Source organism: Bradysia coprophila, assembly GCF_014529535.1.
Source record: "Bradysia coprophila strain Holo2 chromosome IV unlocalized genomic scaffold, BU_Bcop_v1 contig_106, whole genome shotgun sequence".
In the NCBI taxonomy this organism is placed as follows: Eukaryota; Metazoa; Arthropoda; class Insecta; order Diptera; family Sciaridae; genus Bradysia; species Bradysia coprophila.
In genome coordinates, this window is record NW_023503372.1 from 3042814 (window position 1) to 3064158 (window position 21345).

The 21345-nt window shown below is 36.8% G+C and overlaps 2 protein-coding genes across 2 annotated transcripts; both read left to right on the forward strand.

Annotated features, from left to right (window-relative positions):
- The first annotated feature begins 946 nt into the window (after positions 1–946).
- Positions 947–2172, forward strand: LOC119070905. The gene is made up of 6 exons (XM_037175431.1): positions 947–1072; positions 1224–1332; positions 1406–1554; positions 1613–1680; positions 1745–1837; positions 1900–2172. Exons 1-6 carry the CDS (start codon positions 1053–1055, stop codon positions 2037–2039), a joined length of 579 nt encoding a protein of 192 aa, XP_037031326.1. The 5' UTR covers positions 947–1052; the 3' UTR covers positions 2040–2172.
- Positions 2173–4428: 2256 nt separating this feature from the next.
- LOC119070655 (phenoloxidase-activating factor 2-like) lies at positions 4429–8721 on the forward strand. The gene is made up of 8 exons (XM_037175086.1): positions 4429–4555; positions 6961–7251; positions 7311–7581; positions 7640–8023; positions 8084–8272; positions 8338–8404; positions 8469–8497; positions 8562–8721. Exons 2-8 carry the CDS (start codon positions 6976–6978, stop codon positions 8657–8659), a joined length of 1314 nt encoding a protein of 437 aa, XP_037030981.1. The 5' UTR covers positions 4429–4555; positions 6961–6975; the 3' UTR covers positions 8660–8721.
- Positions 8722–21345: the final 12624 nt, after the last annotated feature.

Below are 21345 nucleotides of genomic sequence, written 5' to 3' on the forward strand. Positions count from 1 at the left end.
CGAATTGGATTATTCTTTGCGAGGCTCATAGAGTATAACTCTATGGCGAGGCACTTAGCACTTACAAAGAAAATTTACCCCATGCATGTGTCACTACAATGGCATGATATGTATCGTTCAAAAGCTGAAGTCAACATCTTAATGAAAAAGGTTTCATGTAGTCCGAAGACTGGTAAACTCAACCATCTCCCATATTTACAAGTATTGAACCACTAGATAAAATTAATCTCTGATGCATTCGTCTACCGTTTTTCATATGTGCGGTGTGATTTACCTTATTTAACTTGAGCGAAATCGCATCCCTCGTTTCGCTCTGGCCACAAACATCGCTCTTGTTTGAATTGCCTATATTCTTCTATCGGTAAACAAATATATTTTGATTTGTTAAGTAAAATATCGTACGTATGCATAGGATTTGATAACTAATTACACGGGCGACCCTGAAATCCATTTTCCACCATTTCCTCCATAGATGCTATTTCATCAAGCAGCATAATAAAATGGTTCAAAAAACATCATTGTCGGTCTCAGCAACGCAAAATTGCCCGTGTCTACATATAACTTTGCATAAGAATAAGTCTGACTATCTCTATTTTTTAGCATTTTTGTATTTCATGAGGAAAGAACATCTGTTTGTTAAACTCACTTCCACCAATATCTTGTCTCGTGAGCGATACAATAATAGCGGAAATGTAAATCTTTCCCTTATGGTTTTAGTCTCATCTGCTTTCATCTCTATCTAGAATTTAATATAGAAAAATTATGCCTCACTTCTATTTAAAGTAACAGGAAAATAACTAACTTCTTCGGGAGACAAGAGAGACAGAAGTTATACAGAAATTTATTACGTACACGCAATACGTTCAAAAATAAACTTTTCAATTTGAGCAAAGTAATGCAGTAAGGCTGATCAAATACATTCATCCGAATGAAAAACAAAATTCTAAGTGAATTATTATCACTAGGCAAATACAGCACCTATAAAAGACGCACATTTTTTTTCTTTTCGACAGTTGTAACCCGGTGGATTGCTGAACTACCAATTGGTGAAAATGATATCTTCTGCAATTAAGTAAGAAAATTACGAATTTATACGTGGCGTTAATTTCCTTCATAAATAATAATCCCATTTATTTAGTCCAAAAGAGATGTTCTATTGGTTGCAAGCTTTGCTACTCCAAGATACTTTGCTGTTGAATTGATTGAAACAATTTACTTTTCAGGTTGTCTGTCGCAATATTGCTTTTAAGCGGCTTGTCTGAACAATCATTAAACACTGGTCCATGTTCAAATTACACAGTTCCCGTTGCACGGTCATTTACTCCAGAATCAGTAAGCGACATTCTTACTTATTCGTTTAAAGTTGATCCGAGAGTTTATCCACACTTTTCTGTAATTTAACCAGTTATGTCTTAAAACTTGGTATCTGATCTCTACTGACGATGAAGGATTGCCGTACCATCTGTCGGGCTGTATCAAATTTTTTCATACAGTATTTCTCGGCACTGGAAATGTGGAGACCGTGGAAACGGCTAAAAATTTGGAGACAAATGAGTATGTGAACTTCTTAGTGTAATAACAAAGATTTTTATTTTATTTTTGTTGCATTTAGACGTACAGTGAGCATTAGTTCCATGAAATTCTCAGGCACCGACGGAACCTACGTTTATACAACAGAAGGTAAATTAAAGTGAGAAGTGGCTCTCTGAGCCAATTGTTTTGATTAATTTTTAACATCATTCAGGTGTACCAAGCCAGGATACCAAAATCCTTTTAACCGATACTAAGACCTATTACGTCGAATTCAGTTGCGCGGATGAAGGCAGTGAAGCTAATTGTAAATTTTATGTTACTTTATGTCACAAAATCAATCCCACCAATTTCTATTTAAATTTACAGGCTACGTGGGAATCTTCTCATCGGCTCCAATAATGGATACTGTAAAATTGGATGCAATTCACAATTACTTGGAGGCATACAACATCAAAAGATCGAACTTTAGAATGGTTGAACAAAGTCCAACCATATGTGGTTTGTAGAAATGGTGGACTGGATATCTGAAAGTAGGAATCCAGTTTGAAATTGTTAAATTTTTCGCTAGGAACGGTAATGGAAGAATTTTTCAATTTGTTTCAATTTTTCTAAATTCAATAAAATGAGAACGCCTCTAAATTTGTGTTTTATCCTCGCTGCTGAGACTAGTTTCAACAAGAAGTTATTTTGAATTTTTCGTACGTTACAGCTTGTGACTCGTAGAATGAAATTATTGACAAGACTTAATTAACAGCTCAGCAAATAGAACCAGTCACTCTGACTTGTATCCTTTCTTATAAAATCCGTTAAAACAACAACAAAATCAAAACCAGGAGTAACAGATTTTCTTTTTATGTAACACGCTGGTTGTCTGTAAAAGGTTGGGTAATATTAATCAAGATTCGAATGGGATATGTTTCATAATTGGATGAATATTGGCTCATTATAATAAGGGATCAACAACAGGAGGGTCTTAAAATTCAGTTCCTCGATGTCGATATGTTATACACTCGTTTACATCGAGAGCCCACCGCATATTGGCCCCTCATAAGGCTGTGAAAACATATGCTCTCCGAATTTTATTTCTGAGACCTTGAAGGCTTAGGGAACAACTTGGAAACCCAAATTGGTGTCAAAATGCTGGCCTTCCAATGCGATAGCAAGCAAAATTAACGTAGTCATTGTAAGAAATGCTTCAAATAACTTGAACCACTTATTTATGAAGAATGGATAATAATTTCAGTCATCCTAAAGGAACGCGCACTTGAAGATAGATAATAAATTGAAAATTTCGTCGTTGAGTGACCCTTCTGCAAACAAATGTCGTAACAGATACTTGTTATGAGGCTGGTATGGCAAGTGTATGGTATCGTTGTAAAGCTTAGACTGCAGGCTGATGAGGCATTATTGTTTTGTTGCAGACAGGGTCAACCTGTGTATTACAGATGAGTCGAAGTTTTGCCGAGGATGGTGAAAATAACATTTTTCAAATATTGTACAATTCAAAAATCCATTCTCGGCGTTTAATAGAGCATGGAATCCTCTACCAATATCGCCATTCAAAGAATTTCAAACTTTCTTCGTCTTGGACATATCACCATTCAAAGATGTCGAATTTTCGACTTTAGCTGGCTGTAGCTACTTGGTCAAGTTGTCGAGAGGAGCCATTTCAATACAAATCAGCTTAGAATTAGTTCCTCTATCCGTTGCGATAACAATCTGTATTCAAATTGACTCGTCGGTCCTGCACGGCCATGAGTGCCGGTTCTCTGAAACGGCTGGATGGATTCGCGAACTAAATTTGGTTCCTCATAGTACTCCTCATTAAGAACATGAAGAAAAATCAGCGACTGATATCGCGACTCTATTTAAGTTTTATTCAATCCCACCGTGAATTAAACTAAAATCCAGTATTTAAAAAGCGCTCAAAAGTATGCTTTTTAGCGATGCATAGATGGCTCTTAAACTGATCACTAGGTCTTTACGATTGCTAAAAAAGTACAAACTTGATCACCGCTAACATATGATCGTCTCAAAATAAAAAATGATCGGTGAAAATCACTAAGAATGACGCTGAAAATAAAAAAAAATCGTTAAAAATTGTGAAGTATCTGCAAGTCTGATATCTGCAATTTTACTATTTTCTTCTTATTTTATTGTGATCATTTAATATTTTCAGGTGATCGAATCTTATTTGATTTAAGAATTATCAGTTTAAGTCTTCACTTTAACAAATAAGACTTAGTTTCGTAAATAAATCAAACCTAAAAGTAATTACAATTGCTAAAAGTTTCCTATGTGAAGAATAAGCACGAGCTGAATATCACCAGCTGGTGTACAAACAAAAACACTTTGTATTGTAAACAATTCAAAGACAACCTACACACAGTGCATTTCTACGTTAACGTCATCTATGCGCGCACATAACACGTGTGAATGAAGTAAACACATTGTGAGAGTGTATTGGTGAGCTATGATACGAATCGGTTGGTAGGGAAAGTAAACGGTCGAGAAGGAAAGTAACGGTTGGGAAGGAATGCACCAACACACTCTCACTATTACAGAAAAAAACTTTCAAAATACCCCAATACACACTCGATGTGTGTTTTCGCTTTGGCTTCGCCCGCGGGTGCACACACATCTTGTGTGTATAGGGGTATGTTGAAATATATTATTATTATTATTATAGCTGTGTGTTAGTAGATTAGCTGGTGATATTCAGCTGGTGCTCATTCTGCACAAAAGAAACTTTTAACAATTGTATACCGAAGATAGTACGACCAAATGTGGAGGTTCATTCGCACAAAAGTTTTTTACCATCGTACAATTCCACATCATGCCCCTGGACTAAAACTACAACAACTTGTTCTCTGTTTTGGTATATTATTCGCTGCGAATGTCTAGGAGATAGCTGTTATGATTTAAAAATCATTGCAGTCGTGAGTCGGTGTTTAAAGATACATCAGCAGGTTGAAGAAGTGTTTGTTTATTGTGTTAAATTTTGAAGTTAAATTCGATTTTAGTAAGTGAAAAAAAAATGAATTGATTTGCTAACTGATTTTTAACTAATATTTTAATTAGCCGTCCTTCATATCGTAACCGAATTCGAATATACTTTTTGTTTGCAAAAATCGTCTCGAATACTCTCAATTTTCTACAGTTTTAATTCCGTTTTTCATTGTATTGATGCATTCAAGACGATCATCTGATTTAAGGGCATGCATAGTTCGTTTATCATAGATTTTAGATGCGAAATAAGATGGGGCTCGGTTGTTATTTAAACGTTTTTTTTTTAGTCTGGAAAAATTATTTTGGGTCAGTTTTCTAAATAAATTAATTCGAATGTGCCTTTGAGCTTAATATTAGCATTTTAACCGAATGCGATAACCTTTCACAGCGAATGCTGGAAACATCACAGATTACGTATAGAAATTGGAACTAATTTTTGATTAACTCAAGTTTTCGAAATTGAAAGTTTTGTGGAGCATTTCAATTAAAATTTTCACTTTTCAGTGTTCCACGGCTACAATTCTTGTCGTTTCATGTAGTTACTCATAGCTTTTTGATACATATAGAATAAATGACGTCAACCATTTTCAAAAAGCGTCGTCAGTCTTCAACTAAAATAAAACGACCCTGAACTCACAAAGCGTGTGCTATAAACATTTTAATTAGCCATTTCTTGTATCAAATTGGTCTCGAAATTGGTATCATATTTGTGGTGATAAGAAAACCGACTTTCGTATCTAATGAAGAGAAACATCTGACCAGTCAGGTAAAATTGTCACTCTATTAGGAGATATGGAGAATACAAGTACGGCAACAAACAAATGATATTTTAATGATGACCGATATGGCTGGTCGTTTTAACATAAACATAACAAGTTTTTCGTTGCTTTGTAACTGTGCTATAAGCAGCATTTGTTGATAAAATCTTTTATTTTTAACACGCACAGTCTACGATATTGATGTATCGATAAGGTGACGATGATGGTCGTTTTTCCTCTTTTAATAATCAGAACTGCGACTTACCCAAGGCTATTTGCCACTGAATATATTTCTGTTGAATAGGAACAGTAGTTTCCCATAAAAATTGCAGTAGCAAATAAATCATTCTTTGAGATTTGCCTTGACTACGGGTGTAGATGACGTTGTAGAGCACTAAACTCTTTAGTTTGAATAAAAGAATTTTTATTTTTGAAAGGTCTCATCTATCAGTTTTATGTAAAATCGAGAGCCCCTCAGGATTTTGAGTCCCTTGTAAGACCACGGTATGTTCTACGACTTTATCTTTTATTTTTGAGCTCATAACGAGGGTACGCGTAGTATCTAATAAAATTAGATTAAGTGGGTGGAGCCAGAGGTTTCTGTTTCAAGGATGTCGAATCGACATTGACATTGTCGATGAGCATGTTGTGCGAACTCACAGTCTGATTGCAAGCGAATTTTTCGCGAATCCTACAGTGTGTAGATTTTAGTTAAGACTACAGTATCCCGTGAGCAAATCAGTGAGACGCTTAAGGTCCCTTTTGTTAAAAGAGGTCAAAGCTTTGGCGTGGAGATCATTGGTTCTAATACATGCTTTAGCTTGACTTGCAAAATGAACGTTAATCCAGTCTTCCCTGAAAGGGTTCTCATTCCATCGCTTGATAAAGCTTTGTTAATGTTAACAAGCAGATCAGAAGCACAGTGTATATCTCAGGCATAACACATCGTAAATTTTAATTGAAATTCTTGTCGTGCCAGACAGCTCAGATTTTTGGAATTAGCAACATGTTGACAGGTGTTTCAATAAAAAATTCTATTTAAACATTCAGTTTGGACCAATACCAATTTTCGTATGCTGGTAGATTCACAGTAGGGCTACCCTCTTTAGGACCTTGCTAGGATTCGAAGATAAAAGTTTTGGAAAAAATGTTTATCGGGAAGCGTTGTATCAAACCGTTACCTTATGAAGAAGTCATTATGACGTGAGACTCTACTCTCAAAATTAAGCCAATAGCCAAATTGCATTTTGAATTATTTTCTACTAGTTTCTTGAAGGGAATTCGCTACAAAACGTGAGGACTCAAGAGCAAAAAAAAATATTCGGCTAAGTACATGGATTGGAGGTGAACAAGTTGTCTTAACGAAGCGCTTCGTCTCCTATTAAAAATGTTATAAAAGCTCCGTTGCTTATTATCGTAGACATGAGCCGAGCTTGTGGTTTTCTCTACACACACAAAAGCAGTAGAAATTGCCGAGATTGGGTCCCTTTCCCGTCCATCCTTTCAATTCCTTCTTTTTTAGTGCATGCAGAACTAGTTAGAAAAAATTAACGGAAGTTCTATTTTACCGTTTTTATTCCCATAACAGACGATGAAATTAGCATCGGAAAGTCTTCACTACTTTTTGTCAGCTTTCAATTAAACCATTCCGATTTTTCAGTTTCATTGCAGTAAGATGTTACGACTGATTTTACTGCTCAGCTTGGCATCATATGCTATTTGCACTGACCCTCCAACTGGAGGAAGTCTAGACGATTTGATAAACAATGTTTTCACGAAAGGCCCTGATGGAAATGGGGACAATCAACCAATCAACAACGGTGGTAACATACCCAATAACAATGGCGGTAACATACCCAATAACAACGGCGGTAACATACCCAATAACAACGGTGGTAATGTTCCAAATGGAAATAACGGCGAAACCTTCCCAAATACTAACGGCGTGAATGTAAATTATTTTTTAATTTGAAGAAAAATGAAAATTTCCTAACGAAATGAATGATTTAGCCATGCAAAGTGGGAGAATGTGTTCCCTACTATCAATGCTCTAATGGTACACTCATTACCGACGGCGAAGGACTGTTAGATATTAGATTCGGAGGAGATGAGGGCACTACAGAAGAACGTCCGTGCAATGGATACTTACAGACTTGCTGTTCACATAAATCGGACATACCACTTATTCCCGATGTTAAAATAAATGACGGCTGTGGCTTCCGAAACCTTGAAGGAGTTGGTTTCCGTATTAAAGGTGACAAGGACAACGAGGCTCAATATGGTTAGTTCGAAAACGTTTATCTGTCATCAAAGCAACTCCCCGTCACACTTTCTTATAGGTGAATTCCCATGGACTGTTGCAATTTTGAAAGAGGAAAGAGCTCTGGACAAAGTACTAAACGTTTACCAATGTGGTGGCTCTTTGATTCATCCATCAGTCGTACTAACCGCCGCCCATTGTGTGTCCGGAAAAGAACCAGGTACACTCAAGATCCGAGCTGGAGAATGGGATACACAAACAAAAGACGAAATCTTCCCGCATCAGGATCGACAGGTATCGGAGTACATTATCCACGAACAGTACTACAAAGGTGGACTTTTCAATGATGTGGCGTTGTTGTTTTTGGTGAAACCAGTGGATATTGCTGAAAATGTGAACACGATTTGTCTTCCACCACAAAACACGAACTTTGACTTAACGCGTTGTTTTGCATCCGGATGGGGTTCGTACAAATTTGAAAATTCTTGTCTCGATTGATATATCAACGTAATGTTAATTGCAGGAAAAGACTTGTTCGGTAAAGAAGGCAAATACCAAGTAATCTTGAAGCGAGTTGAGCTGCCAGTCGTACCGAGAGATAAATGTGTGAGAGAATTAAGAAAGACCCGACTCGGACCACACTTTGAGCTGAACAACAGTTTCATCTGTGCCGGTGGAGAGCGTGGAAAGGATACATGCAAAGGGGATGGAGGTCAGCCAAATTCGAATATCAAAATCAAAAACTCGAAATAATCCAATTCCATTTTCGCTTTGCAGGCTCACCGTTAGTTTGTCCTATTCCGAATACCATTAACCAATACTATCAAGCTGGCATCGTTGCTTGGTAAAATATTGAGATCAAATTGTAAATTCCAATGGAAATGATTTAACTAAAATTTTCGTTACAGGGGCATCGGTTGCGGTGATGCTACTCCAGGTAAAATTTCCATCATGTCTCGAATGGCCCAACTTTCTTATAATTTTGTTGTTCTAATTTTCAGGTGTTTATGTCAATGTTCCTCTGTTCAGAAATTGGATCGAAGAGAAATTGCAGTACAAACGTATTCCGACCACATCATTCATACCAGGAGCCTATTAAATTGTTGATACTCAAACAGCCATAAATTTCTAAATAAATGTGACTCGAGGTTTCCGTAGAAATGTTTTGCATTTAGTCAAATGAACACGTCAGTCGACGTCTTTCTTAAGTCTTATAATGGACACCTTGTTCAAAAAATGAGCTTTGAATGGCTCTATTTGATTCAAGTTTAGTCTGATTGAAATTGAGGGCTGGCAGTATGCAGAGGAGATTCTTTTGAAAAACATCATACCGATAGCGGATTTATCTTTTCTGAAGCTTAATTGATATGTACTTGGAGGCCTCGACTTCAAACCCAGCGTCAATTTTTTTTTATCTTTTCTATGACATCTAAATATTTAAAAAAGATCAAACGTTTTCCAAAAATTTCTAATTCAGAAGTTGATGGACATGGCTGACCATGGCATCATTGGATAGCTGAGGTCATGTAGTTACGGGGCAACATCGGCAAAACGGGCCACCATTTGATATAAACGATATAACCGTATATACACGGATGGTTCCAAGACAAATGATCTGGTACAGGAGTATATGCCGAAAACCCTAACATGAATATATCCACGACAATGGATACATATACTACCATCACTCAAGCAGAAATCTGCGCGTTGAATACAGCGTGCTGCACGCTACATGAAAATGCTACCATGAACCAAAGCATAAATATATGTTCTGACAGTCAAGCGACTCTAAATATAATGAACGGGCACTGCTACACGTCGAAAGTAGCTATTGAATGCCGCAAATCAGTTGTAAAATTAGCGACCAACAACATAATCTGGGTACCAGGACATAGCAACATTGAAGGCAATGAAAAAGCTGATCTTCTAGCTAGATTAGGAAGCAATAATTCCTAGTCCAACAATCGGTCGAACTTACAATACACAAAGAAGCATTATCAGAAACTTCTTCAAGGAAAAACATGCTCAACAATGGAGAAATCTCGAGTATTGCAGGCACACCAAAACCACGATAAATGGCCAAAATCACCATAACACACAATTCATTTTGAACAAATCCAGGAAGGATATACGGCTCTTAATATGCAGCATCACTGGACATTGTGACCTAAAAAAGCCCATGTACAGGCTAGAACTATCACAGAATAAAACATGTAGGATCTGCGATGAAGAGAATGAAACACCAATACACCTTCTGACCTCCTGTCCAGCCCTTATCAACTGCAGAAGAAGAAACCTTGGCCACGAGTTCATGGATCAAGGACAAATCCAATGGTCAAAACTCAAAGACATCTTTCACTTTATGAAGGAAGCAAATGCACTGCTATAAATCGATTAAGACACAACATACTAAATGGCACACAAAAGAGAACCAACCGAGAGTTCTAATTGTAGTCATTAATTTGGAAACTATGGAATTCATTGAAATTGTATATTGTATTTTCAAATAATGAGCCAATAAACGAAACTAACTAACTACGGGGCAACATGGGTTGTATTGGATTTTGGCTTCAACTACATTGAGGTATGAGTCATGGAAAAATCAGTCTACATCGGTATAATTCTGGGTATGTCTTAGACACCCACCATGAAAATGAAAACCCGGTTTTCCCTCATTACCACATGTCTCACCTTTCTAATGACAATCATGCAAGACTAGTGAGATGGTGAATGTGCAAGTGAAAATATGACAATTAAGTAAAGTTTATTTTACTCTACCATGCACTTCTTACTCTACTGGAAGAATCTGGTACGAAATGCAGCAAAACCCTCTCCAGCAACAAACTTCGTTTCGACGCTGTCAAAATACCACCTTATTCATTTGTTTATAAATCAAACAATGTTGACTAATTTCTAATTTTACATGTAAAATGCGTAGGCTACGTTGCATGTTTACCACCTTAATAAATGTAGTTAGGTTGCTAGAGAGGGTATAGAGGGCAGACTTGTTTCAAAAAATTTATTTTGAGGCAATAACAACTGCTGACTCACTTAAGTGAATTTGATTTGTTACTAAGAAGAAAAGTCCAGCAATGGCTGAAACACCCTACCCGGCTGATAGAGACAATTTTTGCTCAACTTTCTACTTGGATCTAGAATTTCATATCGACATCATCTCTTGCCTCTAATCCAAATTCCACATTCGCAATGTTGCAGACCCGATAGAGCATCTGTTGCTGTTTCGAATTAAAATTTTCTGAAACTAGTTGTCATGTTTAGACTATTTCAGTAAAAAGAACACATCAAAACTAAGTCGCAAACGTCGAAACGTTTTCCTGCTTCGAAGCCGAAAGTAAGGGGTCATACATAAATATATTAGAATTGTGGATCTTGATTTTTGTCTCTTGGCACGAGAAGTTGTATATAATGTATCTGTGTTGAAGAATGTATTGCATAGCATTCTTTCGCGTATCGGATGTAACGTAGACAAAACAATAATTTAGTTTTATATCGAGTCGTTTATTAAGTTCAATAAATTTATATTTCATTCACTCAGCAACCGTCGGTCTTTTAACACACTCTAACATGGTAGCAGAGCGTGGTTGAATTTTTTGCTAAATAAACAAAACTGTTTTTTTTTGTGCATTGAAACATTAAACCGGACGGTATAAAATTTGTCGAATTTTATAAGTGAATCGAAGCGATCGTTTTGTGCTGGATTTTTTTTTTGTTGTTGCTAAGCAAGCGAATAAGAACAATGTCTAAAGTAGATTTTGAAATCGTGAAGTTGAAGGGCAGTGAAAATTTTCATCTGTGGAAATTTGCAATGTCGAACTATTTGGAGCACAAAGGATTGGAAAAAACGATAACGGTCATAGAAGACGGCACTGTGAAAGAGACAGATGCCACAAAATTGGCTCAGGCTAAGTCGGGCTTAGCGCTGAGTGTAGACCCGTCGTTGTACACTCATATCCAGACGGCCACCTCCGCTTTGGAAATTTGGAAAAAATTTCAAGCCTTGTACGAGGACAAAGGGTTATGTCGAAAGATAAGTTTGCTGCGGAAATTAATTTCGACCAGATTATCAGCGTGCGCATCAATGAACATTTACATTGACGAAATCACGGAAGTTTCCAACAAGTTAAAGGGAATTGGATTCGACGTCGGTGAAGACTGGTTGGGCGCAATTTTGTTAGCGGGGCTAACCGACGAATACAGACCCCTGATAATGGCAATCGAAGCAAATAAAGATAAGTTGACATCGGATTTGGTCATATCGAAGTTGCTGGATATGGAACCCGTCAATTCTGGTAATGCGTTCTTCGCGAAAAAGGGCTGGAAAGGTAAAGGTAAAAAGTCGTCAAGTGCTAAAAACAATTCGAAAAGTGAGAAAGACAAAAGTGATTCCGCTCAAAAAGACAAAAAGTGTTACATTTGTGGTTCGGGTAATCATTTGAAGAGGAATTGTCCTAAAAATGACGATGGAAAAAAGGATAAGGATAACGATAAATCTAAATCCACTGCTTTTCTCTCTTTCATGTGTAACCAAAGACAGATTGATCAAAATGATTGGTTTTTAGACAGCGGAAGCAGTCGTCATACGTGTCCAAATGAAGAAAAATTCATCAATAGGAAGGCACCGGTCGAGAGGGAAATTCTGACAGCCAACAATACATTAATGGAAGTGAATTTTTCGGGGGACATCGAGACTTCATTTAACAACACCGACGTTTTGTTAAAGGACGTTCAGTATGCACCGGACTGCGCCGCAAACTTGCTCTCGATTTCGAAAATGTGTGACAAAGGTAATGAGATTGTTTTCAACAAAGACGGTTGCTTTATTTATACAGGAGCAGATGACCTCTTGGCTCATATCAAACCCAGTAACGGTGTCTACAGATTGAAGTGTGACACGTCCAAAGCTTTTTTATCCCAAAGTGCGACACTATGGCATAAAAGATTGGGCCACCTGAATTATGACAGCATGTGCAAAATGCGGGACGGTGCAGTAGACGGGGTGAAATTCACAAACGGCAAGATTGGCTTACCGAATTGCGATGTATGCGCTGAAGGGAAACAGAACCGATTACCTTTTAGATCAAGTACTACAAAAACCAAACGCGTCCTCGAATTGGTACATTCTGATGTAGCAGGACCTATGGAAAATCTCTCCATCGGCGGAGCAAGATACATGTTGACGTTCGTCGATGATTTTTCCAAGAAAGTATTCTCATACTTCCTGAAACAGAAATCTGAAGTTTTCGAGAAATACAAAGATTTTCGTGCATTGGTAGAAAATCAAACTGGACTCAAAATACAGATCCTGCGCACAGACAAAGGTACAGAGTATTTTAATAATAACTTTATTAATGATTGCAAGGCAAATGGAATCCAACATCAATCGACCCAATCGTATACGCCACAATCGAACGGGGTGGCAGAACGTTTTAACCGTACAATCGAGGAAAAAGCACGTTGCTTACTTTTCGAGGCAAAATTGAAGAAGCAGTATTGGGCAGAAGCCTGTAACATGGCGGTCTACATCATAAACAGGTCAGTAAACGCATCTTCACAGAACACGACTCCAGAGGAAATCTGGACAGGAGTTAAGGCCGACTTGAGTCACTTGAGGACGTTCGGATCAGAAGTGATGGTACATATACCAAACGAGAAACGGAAGAAGTGGGATAAAAAATCCCAAAAACTCATCTTCACCGGATACGACAGCAACATCAAAGGGTTTCGTTGCATTGACCCGCATACAATGAAATTCACTGTGAGCAGAGACGTAATATTCCATGAAGAAATTCTCGCTGATAACGTCGACGAAGTGGAGCCACTCGGCTCCAAAATCATAATGACTGACGAGGTAATTGACCAGCCTGAGTTACAGATTATAGCTGAAGCTGAAGAGACGGACGCCGATGCTGACGCTCAACTACACGATAATGACATCGACGCATTTTTTGAAGAGGACGAAGTTGTCAGTGACAGTAATGAGGATTCTACAGTTAAGAAGTCAAGAGGAAAACAGTACGAAAAAACCAGAACCAATCCACACAGGAAAGCAAGAAGGGTAAACTCGTGGAATCTGTTAAATTTCGTTTTTTTGGCAGAACCTACGACTTACAAAGAAGCTCTTGTACACCCCAAAGCCGACGATTGGAAACAGGCAATGAAGGACGAAATGGATTCGCACATTTTTAATGGAACCTGGGGGCTTACGGAATTACCGCCAGGTCGAAAGGCCATTCGCTCAAAGTGGGTATTTAAAAATAAGAGAAACCAAGATGGCGAGATCGTACGCCATAAGGCCAGACTTGTTGCAAAAGGATGCGCGCAAATCCATGGTGTCGATTACGAGGAGACTTTCTCACCAGTTGTGCGTTACGCATCACTGCGCTTCTTATTTGCTTTGGCAGTGAAACGGAATCTCAAATGCTACCAAATGGACGCGGTTACAGCATATCTGCATGGGGAAGTCACCGAAGAAATATATATGACCCAACCAGAAGGATACAACGACGGATCCGACAGAGTGTGCAAGCTGAATCGTGCCATTTACGGGCTGAAACAGGCCGGTCGTCTATGGAACGTAAAATTGGACGAAGCATTGCTAAAATTCGGGATGTCGAAAAGCAAGTTAGATCCCTGCATATACTTTCAAACTCATTTGAATATATTTATAGCAATCTACGTCGACGACTTCCTGATTTTTCATGAATCACCGGATGATCTGACCGAACTGAAAGACTATCTGAATGCCACGTTCAGGATGAAAGACGTGGGACCCGTTCAAGAATGCTTGGGTATGAGAATTACACAAGGTGATGGATGGATCGAAATTGACCAAGAGAGATACACGAGGGACATCCTTAACCGATTTGGCATGTCCGAATGCAAGCCATCGGGAACGCCAAGGGAAACGAATCAGAAATTGTCTATCGACCAAGTGACAGATGATAATTCCTTAGTCGGGAAAATCCCTTTTCAGGAAGCCGTCGGTAGTCTCATCTACTTGGCACAAGCAACTCGTCCAGATATTTCATACGCAGTGAACGACATCAGTCGCTTCAATAACTCACACGCAGAGGTTCATTGGACAGCGGTGAAGCGCATAATGAGATACCTGCAAGGAACGTTATCAACAAAGTTGAGGTACTCAAAATCTGACAACATGGAACTCTCATGCTATTCGGATTCCGACTGGGCGGCGGACACCGATTCTAGACGATCGTGCGCGGGACATGTCGTTCTTATGGCCGGCGGCGCTATAAGTTGGTCAAGTAAGAAACAACGCACAGTGGCTCTTTCGAGCACCGAAGCGGAATATATGGCGCTATCTAGCGCGGTATGTGATGTGATCTGGTTGCAACAACTAGCTAAAGAATTGGACACCCAACGAGACAAGTGCACGTTAATCTTCTGCGACAATGAAAGCACGATCAAGTTGAGCAAAACTGACGCTTACAGACCCAGAACCAAGCACATAGACATAAGGTTCCATCACGTGCGTGATAAAGTTGCACTTGGTGTCATCAGCATTAAATACGTGTCAACAAACGACAATGCAGCAGACTCGCTGACTAAAGCTGTGACTAAACAAAAAAACGATTCGTGTGCGGCGAAAATGGGGTTATCAATCGAACATTAATTGGTCTTAGTCGACGTTTTTTTTATTATTTCTTCTTCGATTGCAATTAATTGAGTTCTTTATTCTTTAACCAACAGTAAATATTCAGTCTAACTTAGACAACCGCTCCGGAACAACGTTTTTTTTGGCAACACTCCGACATACATTTCCGATTTTCTGTTCAAACATGGGCAACTGGTTCAGTACACCTAATTCCGAGACAAAAACGATCGAATCGGACGGGGAGGTGAACAACAACGTAGTAATTCAGGGGGAGACAATGGACTACGGATTCGAAGTCATGGTACTCACGGCGATTATATGTGCCCTGAAAATTTTTGAAATTACGATTTACTGCTACAAGAGGCATACGAAGTTTGTGAAGTCGAACTATGAAAAGGATTTGAAGTTGTCGGGCGATAAAGTTTGATTTTTTATTTTTTTTTGGCGAATAAGATTTTTCAAGGGAAAGTTTAAATTTTTCGAGTTTTTTTTGAAAATGTTAAAGTGAAAATTCCTATCCCCAAAATTGTTATTGTATCCGTTAAGGGAGAGTGTTGAAGAATGTATTGCATAGCATTCTTTCGCGTATCGGATGTAACGTAGACAAAACAATAATTTAGTTTTATATCGAGTCGTTTATTAAGTTCAATAAATTTATATTTCATTCACTCAGCAACCGTCGGTCTTTTAACACACTCTAACAATCTGCCTTGGACAGCTGATCTAAGCACTTTCGCAACACTGGGTTGCTCAAATCTATCGTCCATGACCAACACACTGGAATGCGTTGACAAGACATTATATACGTCAATAATTATTTCTTAAGCATTGTCCTTTTAATGGGACCGATAAGAGAATTGGTGAAATACACTCCATGATAAACTCTCCAATATAATGCCATCATAGATCAGAAATCTTGCTAGTATTCTTTTGTCCCCAAATTTAATGCCGAAAAATTAAAAAAATTTCTCCCGAAAGAGTAAAAAAAATCTCAACTAACATACAAAAATTTTATATTATTCCCATTTTACTCGATGTTTTCTCGGGTCCTCAAAACCGTCGCTTAATGTAACAAAAATCACCCGTCCTCAAAACAACCATTTGTATGTCGACATTATACAAAATACAAAATTTTGAACAGGAGCACATAAAATTGAATCTGATTTACAGCGAGTCTATGTTTATTATATCCAGTAAATATTCTTCTTGCAATTTATGTGCTCCTATTGAAAATGTGTGTTTGTATTTGAAATATACCATGCAGAATGGTCATTTTGAGGACCTTCGTTTTTGTTACATGAAATTAATGATGATTTTGAGGATATACGAGTCAAACAAGCGTTTATGAAATGTTTGTTTATAGTTACTATAACGAAGAAGACAAAAATAATGTAATGGACTCTGACTGATATGATCATTATAATAGATCATCTTCAAGTTACGGTACTTTCAAACGTAACCTCAGATAATTTTCGTTGTGTTTTATTTAACCAAAAATTTTATGTCAAAAAGGAGCTGCCATTTGAGTACTAAATTTAAATTCCTGTGTAAAAAAGAGAACGAACAATAGGCGGCGGTTCAAATCTTTCGTTCAAATGACATTATTTTTAACGTGGATAACAGTTCTTAACGTGGATGGCATTTCAAACGGCCTTGAAGATGATCTATAGTAAAATTCTCTGTTTTCGCTCTTTTTTGTCACATATCAGCAGAAACACGAAAAATAAGAAACTCGTATATCGCGGACATTCTCAAAATATTGTCTCATTTAAAAGATTTCACTATAGGTTTGTTCCAAGGCTGTATGAATTGTCAAATTTCATCCACAGAACCATAACCTCAATAATATTTCTGTGTAAATCGCGTAGGCGACGTTATTATATTTGTATGAAATATCACGTAAGCGACGTTGCTGTGGATGAAATTGTCGTGGTTCGGGTTGTCAAAGTTCGTGTTTACAGTTATTTGGAACAAACCTATGAACTTAGTCAAATATGGTTCGAAGGAAATTGTCGTCAAAGTCGTTAATCGTAACATGAGTATTGTTTTTGAAACGTCAAATCACCAACACAAAAATTTAGTGTCGATTGTGAAAATTGTAATAATTTCGGTGATTTCGATGTGACTTGATTCACATTTTGTGCGGAAATGTGCTTCTTGTGTTTTTTTAACATTACAATCAACGGTTTACTTAAAATATTCGTCAAAGCCAACGAAATTATGAAAAATTTATTATGGCCAATTATGTAAACAAACAACAAACAATATTGGCGTTTGGTATGATGTGAGTTGCAGAAGAGATGACCCAGTAGAAATAGGTTTCTTCCATCGTACCGTAAAAACGAATTTTGACAAGCCGACCGTCATCCACAGAAGCAAACATAACCACAACTTAAACAAATTTGTTCGTTAAAAGTTCAAAGTGAGGTTGTGTTGGCCTATCTGTATATGACTTTTTACATTTTGAACGGCCTTGGAAGAAACCTATAAAATGTCGGCGGTAATCTTAAAAATTACGTTTTAGCGGAAACGCTTTAGTTTAAATGTGTGTACGTTTCCGATGAAATAAATTAGTGAGGATCTTTACGATAACACCTTTAGTTAGAGGGGTGTCACAAACGAAAAACAAGTGAGACGAAAACTGAACTGATTAATGTTAATAGCAGAGAATGTTAAAAGATGAGAAATGTAAAATTAGAGATAATAACCAAATTGTTTGTAACTGTGATGTATATATCATTTTATTGTCGTAAATAAATTAAACCTAAACGTAAACGTAAACAATTGAAGTAAAAGATTTTATATAAATCTATTGAAAATATTTCATGCTTTTTACACCGATCTCGTCTCAGATCCCTAAAGATCACACATCAATGCTTTGCTGAAAAGCATACGTTTGGGCGTTTATTAAATACTGGATTTCAGTTTACTTTTGATGATTAAAAATTAAATATTTATTTTCGATGATAACTTCGTATCCGCGTATTTTCAGGAAAAGGTGGGACTACTGTTATGTAGTAAAATATGTTGGGTTTGAGCAAAAATAAAAAATGCTTGTGGTGGTACTACGAAAAACGCAATAGTTCACGAAAATTGGCAAAAATTATGCGTTTTCTCATAGAAGGTTACATCACCATTTAGTATTGTTACTGAAAGCCCATACTTCTTGACAAAAAAACGATAGTCCCACTTTTCCAAAAAGGACGCGGTCTTAAGTTGTGATCATAACCGAAAAAAACTGCTGAACAAAACGCATGGTATACTAAACACAGGTAACAGAATTATATTTATAGCAACACAGAGTGAGATTAGTGAAACAAAGACTAATCGCACTTTGTCCGATCAGTGATTTAGAAAATAATTATACTCCGTGCGAATAGTGAAATAATGGCAGGGCCTATTTTTAAGAATTTAATTCTTAAAAATTCCAAAAAATAGGCTTTGGACTTGAAAAGCAACAGCAAACTAAACCGGAACTGGCTCTACAAGGATTTGCTAGAATTCTAAAGAGTTGATTTTCATTGCTTTTCGAGGATTTTCTTAGATAAAGATTTTTTTTGAGGATTTTCAACAAATTTTCTTAACAATGGATTTCCTTTTGAGTGCAAAGGTATTTTCTACGTTAATTTGCCCCGTGTCCTTGTCTCAAGACTACGGTCTCTCCTTTTTGAGACTCGAGACTTTTTTTAAAAACTTTAGTAACACATTCGATTCACGAACCGAGTATTTATTTTCCAATTTAATCAACAAAGGCAATTGAATTTTTACTGAATTTCAATTTTTCGTGTATATATTCGTAAATATCATTGGATCGTTACGCAAACACCTGGACGTCTTCTTACTGAAAATGTCTTCAATGTACTCATTTTATACATACACACGAATATAAGCAGAATTTTACGACTACCTGTAGGTTTATTTCACAATAATTTCTTTTGTGAGTGAAAAAGAATAAGAGTAGTCGTCAGACTCAATCCTAAATCTTGCTTTTATTTAACTTTCAAGGTTCCAATTCGAGTCGAGTATACACAACAATACGGTTTCTAATTGCATCTGGCGATATGTTTTTTTTATTCACATTTCATTTCGAATAAGGGAAACTTTTTTTTTTCTTCTTGAAAAATGTTTGTCTAGTTATCAGTTTTTATTCTTTATTTTTATGGGTCCGCATTTGATATAAAATCGAGTCTCGTGCCGAATCATGTTTTATTGTTAATTGTCATTTACGATCAGTCCGTGGGTATTAAAGGCATAAATGTCACATAAAATGTTTTTAATTTGTAAGGATGGCATCATATATAGTAAGATGGAAAATGGGAATTTAAAAAAAAAATTGTTTGATTAGTTGAATGGAGACAAAATATCTCTCGACTTCTGTTAACTTCAACGTAAAACTCAATCGAAACAAAATCAAGGGTGTAGCTCATTGAATTAATCCGCTATTTACATGGCGAACAAAATAAGGGATCAGCTCGTCCTAAGTGTTCTCTTATATACTAAGACTTCAGACTAATATAATGAAGTAGCAGATTTTCTTTCAAATACTATATACTATACAATAACTAAACAAAAGATGTTAGAAATAACTGCGCATGGATGCTTACCTAAAATTGTAGCCTACTACCTACATATGGGTGTTCCGTATTTTCGATAAAAATTATTTATCTCAAGTATACAGCGTAACATAGTGTAATTACTAAATCTATAACTTCTCTCTAAGAGGCATGGATACTTAGCTGAAATTAGAGTTTACATTTGGGCGTTTCGTGTTGTATTTTTGATGACAATTTTTTTACAAAAATCTTTCTTGAAAAACGTAAGGCACTGATACCGATACCACCATAAATGTGTCAGCTTTCCATTTCTGAAGAAGTCTTTAGATTGGATTTACAGCAAATACCTTCCGAATAGTAGAATTAAATAGGTTGCATAATGCATACGATCTCTGTGTTATTAATTTCATTGAGTTTAACTTGAAATTGCCTCATTTTTATTTACAACTGGAATATCGTTAGCGTTACTTCAACTAATTTTTTCTTTCTTACACTATGATGGGTGAAGGAATGATCTTAATTTAAAAAAAATGGTAATTATTTGAACAAACAGTCATATTTTAGTTTAGGTTTATACATCCCTGCTTCGTACAATATACCCTTCAATTTTTTTTTTGTTTTACGTGACATTTGGTTAATCCAAAAGAAATAAAAGTAGGTAAGTTTCTCTATCTCTAAGGTATACATACCCTACGTTTAGTCAAATAATTTTCATTTACAAAAAAAAGAAGTACAATAGGGTATACGACATGATCTTGTGAGTTATGTGCCGCAACCTAAGGCAGTCAGAAAAAAAAATCTCTCACCAGTGACTTTTTTTTTTTTACTCACCACTACCAAGCAGTAATTTCTCCTCAATCTTACGAACATCGTTCATTCATGTAAGGAATCATATACGGATTATGTGGGGGAAATTTCTCTCATCGAAAATTCTGAGGTCTGAGGTCTATGCTTCTTTTATGTAACACGGAAAATGTGTTCAAAACGAATGAGAAATTGAGTGTATGTTAATGTTGTTCAACTGTTTCGGCTCACATAACGTAACGTGTAATCAAGGAATGAATGAAGTCTTGTATTTGCCCGATATGTTACACAAGTTTTCACGTTTCGGGTATTAAGTGTATTTTGCAAGAAGCGTGACCCTAAAGAGTCGTATTGGCTGTTTATCTTAAGTTTGATGCTAAATTTGTAGGTATTGAGGAAGAATAATTTTTCGAAGGACTGGCATAAAGGAAGGGATTTATTCACCTCTGGGTTTCCTTATTTAAAAACAAAACTGACAAATCGAACAATGAAAATCAAAAGGAAACAGACATTCGTGAACAGATGCTTATTGATACTGTTTCAACATTTTATCCAAACAGTCAACAAAACATTTCGTTTGATTGATCCAGTAGTGAATGATTCACACAAAAAATGAGAAAAATTTTCCTATTTACTTAGAATGATCTGACGTGATCATTGTGTATATAGAGGCATTTCTTTGAACCCAGTAAAAGTCCCGTTCCTTATGCCCCATCTCTTTGAGAAATTATGGAGAACACACAAACATCAGGTATATAAACATCTATGTGTCGGTTACCAAAGAGCAAGATG

Bases quoted from the DNA above. Each gene is read 5' to 3' on its own strand.
- LOC119070905 (XM_037175431.1), top strand. From the start codon at position 1,053: ATGATATCTTCTGCAATTAA. The intron at 1,073-1,223 runs GTAAGAAAATTA...TTTACTTTTCAG, and splicing joins ATGATATCTTCTGCAATTAA to GTTGTCTGTCGCAATATTGC. The intron at 1,681-1,744 runs GTAAATTAAAGT...AACATCATTCAG, and splicing joins CTACGTTTATACAACAGAAG to GTGTACCAAGCCAGGATACC.
- LOC119070655 (XM_037175086.1), top strand. From the start codon at position 6,976: ATGTTACGACTGATTTTACTGCTCAGCTTGGCATCATATGCTATTTGC. The intron at 8,024-8,083 runs GTTCGTACAAAT...TGTTAATTGCAG, and splicing joins TTGTTTTGCATCCGGATGGG to GAAAAGACTTGTTCGGTAAA. The intron at 8,405-8,468 runs GTAAAATATTGA...TTTTCGTTACAG, and splicing joins CAAGCTGGCATCGTTGCTTG to GGGCATCGGTTGCGGTGATG.